Below are 15,584 nucleotides of genomic sequence, written 5' to 3' on the forward strand. Positions count from 1 at the left end.
GTTGGTTCTTCTATGCCGCTTTTCCCTACCCGAAGGAGGCTCAAAGCGGCTTACAGTCGCCTTCCCTTTCCTCTCCCCACAACAGACACACCCTGTGAGGCTGAGAGAGCCCTGATATTCCTGCTCGGTCAGAGAAGTTCTATCAGCGCCTTGGCGAGCCCAAGGTCACCCAGCTGGCTGCAGGTGGGGGAGTGAGGAATCAAACCTGGCAGGCCAGTTTAGAAGTCCGCACTCCTAACCACTACACCATACTGGCTCTGTGGGGGGGGGGGGTGTTGGGCCCTCCCTTCTCTATCCTTCTCCGTCCATGCCCCTTACCCCTTCTCCCCTTTCAAAGCCCATTTTTTAAAAATGGGCTTTGAAGCTAGTAACAAATAAAATCGTGACCGTACTTCCAACAACCTGCCAGCTCTTTGATTGGCCCTCAGGGGGGATGGCCCTCCCACTATGGGCCAGTCGGAGGCCTGGTACGCTCCTCCCCAGGCCTCTGATTGGTCCTCTGCTGGGGCTAAGGAGCACCAGCAGGCTCCAGCCCGGAGGCCCACTGCTCTTCCTGCCTCCCGCCTCCTCCAGGGCCGAGGTGCTCCGGCCGTCTTCAGCATTAAGGCCTACTGCTCTTTCCCCCCCCCCTGCCAAGGCTGAGGTGCATCAGCAGCTCCCAGGACGGAGGCCCACAACTCTTCCTGCCTCCCTGCTGCAAGTGGGGGCAGGGGGTACCCACGTCCTCCAGCAATGGCCCGCTGGCTCCCCGAAAGAGCAGCTGGGGGACAGACCCCCTGCCCACTTTTAAAGCCGGCTTCTCCACTAGTATATCCTGAATTTGTCGTAGAGATGAAATCAATAATGTAGACGTAAAAAGAATTAGTCACGGAATTTGAAATTTAGAATGTTGAATCCCAATGTATCCCAGCAGAAGTGCTATTGTATTTTTATTTTATAGATGTTGTTTTTAAAATTACAGTGAAGCAGTTAGGGAGAAAGGCTTTTTGTTTCATATACCCTGTGTGACATTCAAATAAATGCATAATGATGAAATGCAGCCCCTGTTTCATTTCTGTATCCCTTTCACACATTTCCTTTGTTTTCTAAAAAATATAAAAACAAATCTATATGCTAAAAATTTTAAAAGTGTGTTTTGGCCAGAATTTGCTGGGGGAGGGGGGAGCACCTCCTGGGATGGAGCTAAATTCGAATCTATTCACACCTGAGAGACAAAATTTCCAGAGGATAATCTTTGGAGAGTCAGAGGTTCTGATACAGATTCTGAGATGGAGCGATAGTCGTGGGGAAATACAGTGGTCTGGTTTTATAAAAGCTCTCCTTAACTGTGGCTTTCGTGGCATTTTCTGTCCAACCAGGCTGCCACTGAGGCGTGGATCAAAAACAGAGGGCTTTTTCAATGGTCCCCGTGTTTATTTTTCGCTTTGGTGTGGGCCAGCCCCCCCCCCCCCCCGTGCTTGTTGGATGGAAGGAAAGTCACTTGAGCCACCGATGACTTGTGAAGCCGGAAGGGAAGCCAGCAGAGGAATTATGATCAAAGATATATGAAATTATGAAACGCTCCCCTGCACATGGGCACAGGTAGTTAATTATTTAAGTTGCTCTTTAAGGCAACCAAGCGGGCGCCAAGCCGGGAGGATTTGCAGATTTCAGGCCCGGGAACAGCCTTTTGGAATTGGAATAGAAGCAAGCAAACAACCGCCTCTCCCACAGCCTCAAGCTGTTCAGAGAAACTTCATGGGTTTTAAGACCAGAACAAATTGTCTCATTAGCTAGCCTGACTTTTGCAGTTTCATTTAGCAGAACGCTCCCCCCGGCATTTCCTGGAGCAGAAAGGAAAGGAAGCTGGGCCAAACTGGAGGGGATTCTTTAGGATATAGGAACCGATCTTGGTTTAAAGCAGGGGTAGTCAAACTGCGGCCCTCCAGATGTCCATGGACTACAATTCCCAGAAGCCCCTGCCAGCATTCGCTGGCAGGGGCTTCTGGGAATTGTGGTCCATGGACATCTGGAGGGCCGCAGTTTGACTACCCCTGGTTTAAAGTCACCGAAGATTGATCTGGACGATCTGGATCTCAGAAGCAAGGTTGTCCTTGGGTGGGAGCCCAGAGTTGCCACACAGAGCCAGAAAAGGACCAACCACCTCTGTTAGTCTCTGGCCTTGCAATCCTTGCAGAGGTTACCATCAGTTAGCTCCAGTCGGATGGCACTTTCCACCCAGACCGAGCATTGACCCTACTTATCTGGTGGTATATCTCTGTCCCGATGGCCAGACAGAGAGATTGCTCTGGTGGGCCCTTGCATGCTCCGTCCTGCAGGCCCTGTTCCTGTTTCCCAACACCTGGGCAGGCTTTTCTTTCTCAGGTAATCTGATGCCACCTGCTGACCTTTGTAAAAACTGGCCTGCTGGGAGCATCAGGACGCCCAGCTTCACTTCCTAGATCTGAGGCCTGGCCTCTGTGCCTCCTGCTGCCCAGCGCCTGGTCACCACGGAGACAGTTCACTATCTTGCGCACCCCTGGAGCAATCGTCACGGACGCAACTGCTGGCCTTCCGCTGGCTGTCCTTCGAAAATAACCTGTGCAAGACAGTGGTGGCTCAGAGATGCTTTTGCAAAGTATTTATTGAAAAGAAAATATGAACAAGCCTACTTTTAGCACAGCATCAGATTGAGCAGGGGAATCGAAAGAATTGGGAAAAAATGCAATTCCTCTGTCCCTCTCTCTGTACATGCCCCGTCAGATATGAAAACACAGGACAGGTTGGAGACACACTTTTCTTGGATGCTTTAGGATGCTTAGGGCTGATCCTGCGTTGAGCAGGAGGTTGGACTAGATGGCCTGCATGGCCCTTTCCAACTCTATGGTTCTACGATTCTATGATTCTATGATTCTATGATTCTATGATTCTATGATTCTATGATTCTATGATTCTATGATTCTATGATTCTATGATTCTATGATTCTATGATTCTATGACAGGCTCCTTAGTTTAGAAAGCTAAAGATCTCTACATTATCTTGAAGCTTTCTTCAGTGAGGAGAAGCTCACCACCTCCTGCGGCAGCCGGTTCCACTGCTGGACTGTTCTTACTGTCCGAATTATTTCCAGCCACTACCTTTCCAGCCATAATTTAAACCCATTCTTGTAAGCCCTATCCGCTGCAGTCAACAGGAACAGCTCCCTGCCCCTCCTTGGGATACTGGGAGAGCCAGCTTGGTGGAAAGGTACCGGCTGGATATCCATGGTTCCTCTATACATTTGTGAAACAGCCTGGGGGTTGGAACGTGTCTGGCTGTCCAAGTTGCCCCTGCAGCTCCCGCCCTCCGTCCCTGGACTCTAGCCTTTTTGCTCTCAGATGCACCTTAGTGCCTGTAGCCAGCAGCAGGTAAGGGGAGAGGCCTTGGGCAAAGGGTCCTTCTGGAGGGCCTGTTAACAAGGGCCTCTTGGCCTGCTAAGCTGGGCCTGCTAACGAGGGCCTCCAGGCCTGCTCTGCCTGCTAAGGAGCTCTGTCCCGGGCCTGCTAACGAGCTGCCCAGCCCCCTCCCACCCCACTTGATCTGGCTGCGAGCTCTGGCCCAAACCCACCTTAAGCTGCCTGGCTGGGGGCCAAGGGAGGGGACCCTTTCAAGGCCTGTTCTTAGGAATGGGCTTTGAAGCTAGTTAGGAAATAATTTGGACAGTGAGAGTTGTTTGGGAGTGGGACTGACTGCTTCAGGAGCTCCCCCTCACTGGCCGTCTTCAAGCAGTGGCTGGACAGATACTTCTCATGGATGCTTGAGGCTGATCCTGCACTGAGCAGGGGGTAGGACTAGATGGTTGGTTTGACCCCTTCCGGCTATATGATTCTATGATCCCCAAATGCAAAGGAGGCCTAAAAGGAGAAAGATTATTGCAGGGTGCATCTGAATGGTTAGGGGATTCATGCTTGTTTCTAAGTATTCGTTTAAGAGCAGTGGCCTCTAATCTGGAGAACTGGGTGTGATTCCCCACTCCTCCTCCACATACAACCAGCTGGGTGACCTTGGGCCAGTCACAGTTCTCTTAGAGCTCTCTCATCGCTACCTACCTCCCTGAGTGCCCGATGAGGGGAGAGGAAGGGAAGGCAACTGGAAGCCTCTCTGAGACACATGAGGCCTGCTGGGTGTCCTTGGGTAAGTCACAGTTCTCTCAGGACTCACTCAGCCCCACCTCCCTCACAGGGTGTCTGTTGTGGGGAGAGAGAGGGAAGGCAATCGTAAGCTGCTTTGAGACTTGTTTGAGTAAAAATCAGGATACCAAAAAACAGCTGCTCTGTTCTTTCAAGGGTCCACGCTGCACATGTTGGATCATGTACTTTCGATGTGCTTTACAGCTGACTTTTCCTGTACAAAAGCGGAAAATCTACTTCTAAAGTGCATTGAAAATGCATTATCCAACATGTGCAGAGTGGGCCGTAACCTTCCCAATACTTAAAGAGAGCGGCCAGGTCCACCCTCAGCCTCCTCTCCTCCAGGCTGAACATCCCCAAGCCCCTCCGCCTTTTTTCACGAGGCTTGGTCTTCAGACCCTGGATCATCCTCATCCCTCTCTTCGGCACTTTATGCTTTGGTTCAAAAGAATGCCGTACTTCTAATTCAAGTCAGGAGACCAGGAGAAGTTATGCCAAGTGAATCAGCAGGTTTCCAATGGGTGAAGCAATGAAGAGATGAGTCTTCACATTTTGTGAGGAGAAGACAGCTTCCCTTTCTATTGTGTCTGAGTGTCTCTCTGCCTAAATACAGAACAGAGCCTTCTAATCCAGCAGGAGCCAGCCAGAACCTCTGGCAACTCGTGATAAGCACATGAAAGCATCAAGCCACCCTGTTCTTTCTCCATAGCACCTGGCTTTCAAAGGCACTGAGTCCTACACTTAGAGAATCCATTTAGCTACCGCGACCATTAGCCCCTGGTAGATATGTTTAATCCTCCATATATCTGGAAAGCCCTTTTTGAAGCCATCAAACCTAATGACTCTGCAAAGTCAATTTCACAAATTAATTATAGGTTTGTTCTTTCCCTGACTATACTGACTTCACTATTCATAATTTTAAAAGCTCTATCATGCTTTCCTTTCATCCTTTTTTTCCTAAATAAAAAAGCTCCAATCCTATAACCTTTCCCTACAAAGGAAGAGGTGCCATCTGTCTCCAGGGAGCAGGGTACATGGATCCCCTTCCTCCATTTTATCTGACAACCACCCTGTGAGGAGGGGTGGACTGAGAGGACATGAGTGACCCACCGTCATGAACAGCTTGATTGCTGAGTGATTATTGGAACCAAGTCTCCAGGGTCCAACGCTTGCTCACTGCAGCCCTTTAGATCCTTTAAACCAGTGGTCCCCAACCCCCGGTCCGGAGACCGGTACTGGTCCATGGATCAGTTAGCACCGGTCCGCAGCTACTCCTTGTCCTCCTCCCCAGCTGCTGCCTCAGGGTCTGCTCTGCTACTCTGCCACTGGCTCACCTTTGGTGCTCTCCAGCGGCCGCCATGGCTGGGGCTCCCCCTCGGCGTGGCACTGCGCAGCTACTGCTGGTAGCACCCTCCAGCGGGTGGCGGGAAGTCAGGGGCACCGGAGGGAAAGCAAGCGGAGCAGGGGCTCAGGTGGTGGTGGCAGCAACGTCCCTCGGCAAAAGACTACCTTCCCTGTGCCTCAGTAAAATTGTCAAGCATTGACCGGTCCCCGGTGATAAAAAGGTTGGGGACCACTGCTTTAAGCTGCTCTTTTCTAGGTCTACTTTCTAAAGATGGGGCACTGGAAGACTTAGATTTCGCTCAATGCATTCTAGGTCTCTCCAGCCCCTAGACCCACCGGGCTATCAGTATGCATTAATTCAAGGTTCTCCCTATTATCCTATTGTTCCACTATGTGGCTTGCCGTTATCACTGTATTATTGTTAAACTGAGTTATCTGTATTGTTTCTGTTTTATGTGAACTGCCCTGAGACTTTGGGGAGGGTGGTATATAAATTGCATAAAAAATAAATATATGGACCAGGATTTTCAGCCAGGGAAACCCTGGGGTTTCTTGATGGCCTTGGAAGGGTTTCCCAAATGAGTGGGAGTTAATTAATTCTTTGTGTATTTTTAGACATTTGTTAAACATTTATTGGGCAATGTGACCTTCATGTCATGGTGACCCACCCACCCCTCCCAAAATGGCCAGTGATGGGCCTGGAGAGGGTGGGAAGGGAAGGGGCACACTCTGCATGACTGTTCCACAACTGGGGTTTCTCAAAGCTTGGAGAATGTTTCAGGGGTTTCTCCACAGTAAAAAAGTTGAGAAAGGCTGGCCTTGAGCCTAAAGAAGCCAGGGGGGCTCCATAAGCAGCGTTCTAAAGAGCTGAGAATCTAAAAAGACTCATCTGGGAAAGGGAAAGGGGCCATAGAGGCAAGGATGAATGTCAACAAACAGCCCCCGCTTGTAGGAAGAAAAGCAAAAGAGCAGCGTGAGCTTCGGCTAGCGAGAGATGCCAGGTGAAACAAGAAAGGGCTCTTGGGATTACTTTAGAAGTGGGGGGGGGAAGGGGTCAGCCAGTCAGTTCACTAGCAGGTCTACAGCTTCTTTCCCCTCACTTCATTTTATTTATACTCCCTCTGACCTTTCACTACATCAGGCTTTCTCAACCAGGGTTTCATGGGGGTTTCTTGATGGCCCTGGAAGGGTTTCCCAAATGTGTGGAAGGTAATTAATTTTCATATATTTTAAAAATTTGATCCATCCACCCCACCCCTCCCCTCCCCTCCCAAAAGGGCCAATGATGGGCCTGGAGGGGGAGGGGAGGGGCCCTGGGTGGGCGTGTCCACAGTTGTGCTTCCCAACCAAATTCTGCATGATTGCGCCACTTCTGGGGTTTCTCGAAGTCTGAAGAAGGTTTCAGGGGTTTCTCAAGGGTAAAAAAGTTGAGGAAGTCAGCACTACACAGATAGAATTAATGGAACGCAAACTCAAGTCAAAGGACAGATTTTCACGCCTAAACATCCTTACGTTACGCTTCCGTTTTTATTCTCAACCCAGACTTTATACAGCATGCTGGTTGTGAGCCAAGGCCTGGCCTCATTTCTGTCTAGGTCTACATCCTGCAGTTTTCGAGTCTTACATAAACAGCTTGCCCGTTCACATATCACAGACTATCAACACATACTTAGATTAGCAGGGGGCCCCCGATGCCTGTGGGGTCGCCGGGCAATTGCCTGGCATGCGCATGCATTAAGACAGCCCTGCACATCATGCCCAAAGAGTGTGTCTTCAAGGTTCTGCATTCTCTTGGAGCGACAAATGGAGTGCCTCGGAGATCTCTCCTGGTTATCGTGTTGTTCGACATCTTTATAAATGACTCGGATGAAGGAACAGAGGAGATGCTCATTAAATTTGCAGAGGAGACAAAATTGGGAGGGGTAGGAGACCATATCGAGATCCAGGACGACCTGGGCAAGCCTGGAGAACTGGGCTAAAATGAACAACATGAATTTCAACCAAGATCAATGTAAAATTCTGCCTTTAGGTTGGAAAATCATGATGATAGGGGGCGGTGGGAGTGGGGGCTTGTCTTAGCAAAAAGAATCAAAGGGCCTTAGCAGACCATACACTGAACGTGAGCCCACAGCACAAATGCAGTTCTGGACTACAGCAACAGAAGTATCGTATCCAGATCACTTGAAGAGATGGGGTTGCTTTACTCTGCTCTGGTTTGGCCTCAGTTGGAGAACCACATTCAGTTTTGGGCACCACAATTTAAGAGGGAGCTTGAGTAGCTGAAAGCTGTCCAGAGAAGGCCTACTTGCTCTAAGCTGGCCTGCCCTTGTCCCTGACCTGGAAACTGCAATGGGTACAAAGCACAGCAGCCAGGATTCTCACCAGAATATCTCTGAGAGCCCCCGTCTGTCTCATTCTTGAGCAGATGTGCTGCTTACCTGTTGAATTCCGGATCCATTTCAAGGTTTCATTTTTTACTTTGAAGGCCATTTGCGATCTGGGCCCAGAGAGACCGTCTGTCTAACTACGCCCCCCCGGAGAGCTCTTTACTCATCAAATATTAACAGGTTGGTGGTCCATGGCCTGAGGGAGGTCCATCTGGTCTCAACCAGGGCCTGGGCCTCATCGGTCGTGGCCCCTACCTGGTAGAACGATCTCCCGGAATAACCAACGGCCCTGACGGGACTATCTCAGTTTCACAGGGCTGCAAGATGATGATGATAATGATGATGATGATTCAATTTATTTCCCGCCACTACCTTACAGCGCATGGCGGGTCACAGTGTCTTAAAACCCCGTTAAAATCCCATTAAAAGACATAAAAATACCCCCAACATGACGGAAAAAGAAAACCCCCCACTGCCGCCCCCACTGCTAGAAGGGTGGAGAAGGCGGTCCTGACGATGTTCACTTCAAAACCCTCGGGGGGGGGGGGTAGATCTACCTCGCCATCCCCAGCCTCAGCCATAGACCTGGCGGAAGAGCTCCGTCTTACAGGCCCTGCGGAACACTGAAAGATCCAGCAGGGCCCGCAGCTCACCCGGGAGCTCCTTCCACCCGGTCGGGGTGAGGACCGATAAGGCCCTGGCCCAGGTTGAGGCTAGGCGCACTTCCCTGGGGTGGGGCCAGGAACGACCAGCAAATTTTCACCCGCAGAATGTAAGGCCCTGCGGGGGGCATAGGGCAATAGGCGGTCCCTCAGGTATGTGGGTCTCTTGTGGGGAGAGGAAAGGGAAGGCAAATTGAAGCGGTGTTGAGACTCCTTCAGGTAAAGAAAAGCGGCATATAAAAACCAACTCTTCTTCTTCTTCTTCTTCTTCTTCTTCTTCTTCTTCTTCTTCTTCTTCTTCTTCTTCTTCTTCTTCCTGCTGCTCCAGAAAATCAGATGAAAACAAATGGGAGTGAAATTAAAACAGAACAAAACAAAAAAAAAGTTTTGGGCAAAACATAAAGAACTTCCTGATAGTTCATTAGGGGAACGGGAATGGGGATCGTTGTGGATTTCCTGCATCGTGCAGCATGATCCTTGAGGTCCCTTCCAGATCATGTTTATCATATAATCTGAGCCATAATGTTTACAGTCCTGATCAGGATGGCCCAGGATAGGCCAGTCTCGTCAGATCTCAGAACCAAAGCAGGGTTGCCTCTGGTCAGTCCTTGGCCAAGGGACTCCCAAGGAAATCCAGGCTCACCATGCAAAGGGAAGCAATGACAAGGCACTTCTGAACACCTCTGCCCCTGGAAACTGTAGGGGGCAGCTGTCACTGTCCGTCCTTCCCTTAGCCCTGAGTCCTATTCTCCTTCCTTCCTTCCCTTAACCCTGAGTCCTATTCTCCTTGCTTCCTTCCGTCCCTTAACCGTGTCCTATTCTCCTTGCTTCCTTCCTTCCTTCCTTCCTTCCTTCCTTCCTTCCTTCCTTCCGTCCGTCCGTCCTTCCTTCCTTCCTTCCTTCCTTCCTTCCTTCCTTCCTTCCTTCCTTCCCTTAGCCCTGTCCGATTCTCCTTCCTTCTCTTAACCCTGAGTCCTATTCTCCTTCCTTCCCTTAACCCTGAGTCCTATTTTCCTTCCTTCCTTCCTTCCTTCCTTCCTTCCTTCCTTCCTTCCTTCCTTCCTTCCTTCCTTCCTTCCTTCCCTTAGCCCTGAGTCCTATTCTCTTCATTCCTTCCTTCCCTTAGCCCTGTCCGATTCTCCTTCCTTCCCTTAACCCTGAGTCCTATTCTCCTTCCTTCCTTCCCTTAGCCTTAAGTCCTATTCTCCTTCCTTCCTTCCTTCCTTCCTTCCTTCCTTCCTTCCTTCCTTCCTTCCTTCCTTCCTTCCTTCCCTTAGCCCTGAGTCCTATTCTCTTCATTCCTTCCTTCCCTTAGCCCTGTCCGATTCTCCTTCCTTCCCTTAACCCTGAGTCCTTCCTTCCTTCCTTCCTTCCTTCCTTCCTTCCTTCCTTCCTTCCCTTAACCCTGAGTCCTATTCTCCTTCCTTCCTTCCTTCCTTCCTTCCTTCCTTCCTTCCTTCCTTCCTTCCCTTAGCCCTGAGTCCTATTCTCCTTCCTTCCTTCCTTCCTTCCTTCCTTCCTTCCTTCCTTCCTTCCTTCCTTCCTTCCTTCCTTCTCTTAGCCCTGAGTCCTATTCTCCTTCCTTCCTTCCTTCCTTCCTTCCTTCCTTCCTTCCTTCCTTCCTTCCTTCCTTCCTTCCTTCCTTCTCTTAGCCCTGAGTCCTATTCTCCTTCCTTCCTTCCTTCCTTCCTTCCTTCCTTCCTTCCTTCCTTCCTTCCTTCCTTCCTTCCTTCCCTTAACCCTGTCCTATTCTCCTTCCTTCCTTCCTTCCTTCCTTCCTTCCTTCCTTCCTTCCTTCCTTCCTTCCTTCCTTCCCTTAACCCTGAGTCCTATTCTCTTCCTTCCTTCCCTTAGCCCTGAGTCCTATTCTCCTTCCTTCCTTCCTTCCTTCCTTCCTTCCTTCCTTCCTTCCCTTAGCCCTGAGTCCTATTCTCTTCATTCCTTCCTTCCCTTAGCCCTGTCCGATTCTCCTTCCTTCCCTTAACCCTGAGTCCTATTCTCCTTCCTTCCTTCCTTCCTTCCTTCCTTCCTTCCTTCCTTCCTTCCTTCCTTCCCTTAGCCCTGTCCGATTCTCCTTCCTTCCCTTAACCCTGAGTCCTATTCTCCTTCCTTCCTTCCTTCCTTCCTTCCTTCCTTCCTTCCTTCCTTCCTTCCTTCCTTCCTTCCTTCCCTTAACCCTGAGTCCTATTCTCCTTCCTTCCTTCCTTCCTTCCTTCCTTCCTTCCTTCCTTCCTTCCTTCTCTTAGCCCTGAGTCCTATTCTCCTTCCTTCCTTCCTTCCTTCCTTCCTTCCTTCCTTCCTTCCTTCCTTCCTTCCTTCCTTCCTTCCTTCCCTTAACCCTGAGTCCTATTCTCCTTCCTTCCTTCCTTCCTTCCTTCCTTCCTTCCTTCCTTCCTTCCTTCCCTTAACCCTGAGTCCTATTCTCTTCCTTCCTTCCCTTAGCCCTGAGTCCTATTCTCCTTCCTTCCTTCCTTCCTTCCTTCCTTCCTTCCCTTAACCCTGTCCTATTCTCCTTCCTTCCTTCCTTCCTTCCTTCCTTCCTTCCTTCCTTCCTTCCCTTAACCCTGAGTCCTATTCTCTTCCTTCCTTCCCTTAGCCCTGAGTCCTATTCTCCTTCCTTCCTTCCTTCCTTCCTTCCTTCCTTCCTTCCTTCCTTCCTTCCTTCCCTTAGCCCTGAGTCCTATTCTCTTCATTCCTTCCTTCCCTTAGCCCTGTCCGATTCTCCTTCCTTCCCTTAACCCTGAGTCCTATTCTCCTTCCTTCCTTCCTTCCTTCCTTCCTTCCTTCCTTCCTTCCTTCCTTCCTTCCTTCCTTCCCTTAACCCTGAGTCCTATTCTCCTTCCTTCCTTCCTTCCTTCCTTCCTTCTCTTAGCCCTGAGTCCTATTCTCCTTCCTTCCTTCCTTCCTTCCTTCCTTCCTTCCTTCCTTCCTTCCTTCCTTCCTTCCCTTAACCCTGAGTCCTATTCTCCTTCCTTCCTTCCTTCCTTCCTTCCTTCCTTCCTTCCTTCCTTCCTTCCTTCCTTCCTTCCTTCCTTCCTTCCCTTAACCCTGAGTCCTATTCTCTTCCTTCCTTCCCTTAGCCCTGAGTCCTATTCTCCTTCCTTCCTTCCTTCCTTCCTTCCTTCCTTCCTTCCTTCCTTCCTCTATCCTGGGCTTGGCATCTTCTTCCTCCCTCCCTGCCTTCCTTGCCCTGCCGGGGCTGCCGCGTCTTCTTCACCTGCCGCAGGGATCCTACAGGTGCGCCTGCCTGTCCTCCCGCAGAGAAACTTCGACACCCTCCCCAGTGGCTGCGGCTGGAGGCGAAACTTCCCCCTCGGGGCTCGGCCGCGATCCATGGCCCCCGGGGGGGGTCTTCCCTTCCCTTCCCTTCCCCTCCTTTTCTGGCCTGGCCGGGGGGGGGGTGGTCTCTGCCTGCGCCCTGGGGGGCCGTGCGGGCGGGGCGTGACGTCAGCGGCTCTCCGCCGGGCGTCCTATGGGCCTCGGGCCCTCCCCCTGCCCCCCCGGAGGGCAGGATTGGCTGCGGGCGCCGTCCGTCCGCCCCTCGGCCCCGCCCCCTGGGCTCCCGCACTGGCGTGGGGGGGGGGCTGGCGAGGGCGGAGCGGCGGCGGCGGCGGCGGCGTCTTTCAGCACCTGGGAGAGCGGCGCCGGGAGCCGAGAGGGAGCGCCAGGCAGTGCCGCAGCGGCCGGGCCCGCACCCCCCCCTCGCCCGCCCTCCCCACCGGCACCTGCAGCGGCGGCGGCGTCGTCGTCGGCGGGGCTTGCGCGGGACCGGCGAGCTTGGCGCGGGCTGCGGCTGCAGGTGCCCCGGCCAGGGCCAGCCCTGCGGCGCCCCCTCCCTCCGTGCCTCCCTCCCTCCCTCCCTCCCCTGGGTGCCCTGGCGGCGGCGGCGGCCCTCCCTCGGAGGCTGGGGGCAAGGCGGCCTGAGACGCGGGGGGGGGGGGGCCAGGCCGGCCCAACAAGTCCCTGGCCACGCAGGGCGCCTGGGCTGGGGGGCAAGACACCCCTTCGAGGTAGGCCGGCCGGCCCGCTGGGTGGGTGCCTGAGCGGCCGAGGGAGGGCGGGGGGCGCCTTGAGGCCAAGCTCCCCGGGATCGTCGCCGCGCCTCCCTTGCAGCGCTTGAGGGGGGGAGGGGAGAATGCCCGCCAGCCGCCGCCATGCCCGGGCAACGGAGGCGCCGCCACTGACTTGATCGCTCCCCCGGGAGGTTCCCTCCGCAGCGCCCGTCGGGGAGGACCGGGGGGGGGGGGGGCTCTGCACCTGCTCGGGCGCCGAGCGGAACTCCGAAGCGGCCGCAGGGGATGGCAGGCGGCCGGCCGAGAGACTTCCCCGCGGGGTCCACTGAGGCCCTTTGACTGCTGCTCCGTTTGGGGCTGGTGCGGAATGGGCCCCTCTGCCGCCCTGCCGCCGCGGATCGCCTGCTAGATGCCCGGGGCCTGCCCTCTGTGGGGCCACCCCTGCCGAGCCCCCCCTGCGCTCTGAGCGGCCGGCCCTCGCAGGCTCCGGGGCTCAGCCGCCCTCCTGACACTCCCAGCAACGCAACAGACGGTTCCTTCGCTTCTTTTGCCCCCCCTTTGTCCTAACTGTGAGGACCCCCACCCCGCCCCCGTGAACGTCTCTTGAAGGCCTTGCTCCAACATGAAGAAATTTAACATCCATAGAGTTTTGGATGGCTTGACTTCATCCCCCAGCGGGAGCAGCGGCGGGTCCAGCACCAGCGGGTGTGGGCTCGGAGGTGGCCCGGGCCACTCGGGGGGAACCGCGGGGACTCCCAGAGAGGAAATCCAGGAGACGCTGACTTCAGACTATTTCCAAATTTGCAAGGTAAGAGTAAGCCCGTTTTTCTCTCTAAGCCTGAAGAGGGCTGGGGAGGCTGGCCCCAAGAGTGAAGCCACACAGGCCCAGAGGAGGCAGGGCCAAAATCTCCTCCGATCGGATGCTCGGCTTGAAGTTGGGTGCAGATGATTCCTGCTCTTCCCTGCGCAGGCCTCATCCAGCTGCGATCCAGCCCGAGATCTTGTGACAGTTATCTTTATGGTGTTTGCATCGCAGCCTTGTGGGCAGGTTTATTGGGAAAGGAGCACAGCTCTTTGGCCACAATGTTTATCTAAAACAGGGGTGGGAAAACATTCCTGCTAGTGAGAGCATTCACTAGCAGGGGCTCATGGGAATTGTAGTCGATGGACATCTGGAGGGCCACAGTTTGACCACCCCTGGTCTAAAACATCAGCTTGTTCCTAATTTGGTCTCTCTGTTTTTTCCGTTTCTCTTTTTGTTCTTTGGGCATTTGAAGCTGGGCTGAGCTGGAAGACTTCCCCTTGGAAAATCTCTTTGGCGTAGGCCTAATTGGGAAGTCAGGATACTAAGAGGTGTTCAATACACGGTTTGTTTTCCCATTCCTCCAGGGAAGCAGCTTCATTGCAAGGAAATCAATTCTAGTTGCTTAGCATCCATGACTAATCATACAGTGATAAAAACACATGTTTACAATCCCAGCTTTAACAAAGCTTGCACAGGGTGCGAATCCTGTCACAGTTTCATGGAGGAAGGAAAGCAGGTCGGAGTATTCTAATGTTAACCGGTTTGATTGTTGTTGTTGTTGTTGTTTTAATAAAGGGGAGTTATCTAGAATTTCCCTTCTCAGTTGACTATAATGTCTAAAAGGTAAAGGTAAAGGTATCCTCTGTGCAAGTTTTTTATCCGATCCCCAGTGAACCGCTCTGAGCCTTCGGGGAGGGCGGTATATAAATATAACAAATAAATAAAATGAATGATTTGAGCAACTCACAAAGGGGGGAAAGCACTTTTGCCATTGAGTTGCCTAGAAAGGTAAAGTTTGGCAATTTAACACACAAGCAGATCAGGTAAAAATTGGGTGGCTCAGTAGAAGAGCCTTTTGTAGGGCTGGCAGGTCCAATCCCGGCATCTCCAGTTAAACAGTCCGGCAGGAGGGGATGGGAAAGGCCTTTGCCTCAGGCCCCGAAGAGCAGCTGCCAGTTGGAGCGGGCAATTCTGACCTTGATGGAGCAAGGGTCTGATGCACCATGAGGCAGCTTTGTTTGCAAAAGGAAATCCTCATGTTTTGCATATAGCACGTCCTTGCAACAGAGTACAATTCTGCATTACTCTGGGTTTTCCCTCAGTGCGAAAAGCAGATCCCTGGTTTTGATGTTTAATCATGCCAAAAAAGGGGCAATTTTTAAAATCAGGGATGGGTGAGAGATTAAGTATGGATTACATCACCTTTGTTATATTTACCGCTCAGTGTCCTGCCAGCTTCTCAGGAAGAAGAGCAATACCTCTGGCTTTGTCTGTGTCAGATCCCCAGGTGAGCTCCCCTGATAAGCAGACCCTTTGGTCAAGAAACCTCTTTATTAAGGAAGAAAGGAAAGGGGGAGATGATTTTCCCCTGCTGAAACTGAGGTTCACCTAGTGTTACACCCCTCTCCGATGACCCCTGAGAGGCCCTCCCTACTGGAGAGCAACCTTCTGGCCGGCAGCTGGTCAGCTGCCAGATGGCCCTCTTCCCACGCTAGGAGAATGAAAAATGAAAGTTATAAACTGTTCCTTCAGCACCACAGGGCTGCGAATCCCCCGTCTCCGAGGCGGGTGGGATAGCTTCGGTCCCTCTAGATTTGACAGCATCCTGATTGGAATAACAAGGAGTTGACAGAAAGGAGCCTAGTGAGGTGTGAAAGAAACTGTCAAACAAAGCAATTTACCCAAATGCTAAAATTCCTACAGCCTCGCTAACAACGCGATGCATAAAACGCAACACATCGGAGAATCCCAAATTCCCCTCCATAAATCGATCGCACAGCAAAGGAAGCATCCCGGCAAGAGGGGTGGTCAAACTGCAGCCCTCCAGATGTCCATGGACTACAATTCCCCATGAGCCCCTGCCAGCATTCGCTGGCAGGGGCTCATGGGAATTGTAGTCCACGGACATCTGGAGGGCCGCAGTTTGTCTACCCCTGAGCTAGACAGTCACGGCAAGAGGATGTGAACACGGGATTTTGATGGTTTGTCTCTGTCATCTTAGGAC

At 52.3% G+C, this 15,584-nt stretch overlaps 1 protein-coding gene across 4 annotated transcripts in view; it reads left to right on the forward strand.

Moving 5' to 3' along the window:
- The first annotated feature begins 12,113 nt into the window (after positions 1 to 12,113).
- STXBP5L (syntaxin binding protein 5L) overlaps positions 12,114 to 15,584 on the forward strand; it is an 88,500-nt gene continuing 85,029 nt past the window's right edge. For 2 of the 4 annotated variants that reach the window (XM_077346310.1, XM_077346311.1), the window contains exon 1: positions 12,115 to 13,363. In XM_077346310.1, coding sequence (XP_077202425.1) covers positions 13,178 to 13,363 — 186 coding nt within the window. In that variant the 5' untranslated portion in view covers positions 12,115 to 13,177. Of the gene's footprint in view, positions 13,364 to 15,584 lie in introns of all 4 variants that reach the window. The other 2 variants (XM_077346309.1, XM_077346312.1) reach the window with 2 other exon arrangements.

The sequence above is a fragment of the Paroedura picta genome, chromosome 7, assembly GCF_049243985.1.
Source record: "Paroedura picta isolate Pp20150507F chromosome 7, Ppicta_v3.0, whole genome shotgun sequence".
In the NCBI taxonomy this organism is placed as follows: domain Eukaryota; kingdom Metazoa; phylum Chordata; class Lepidosauria; order Squamata; family Gekkonidae; genus Paroedura; species Paroedura picta.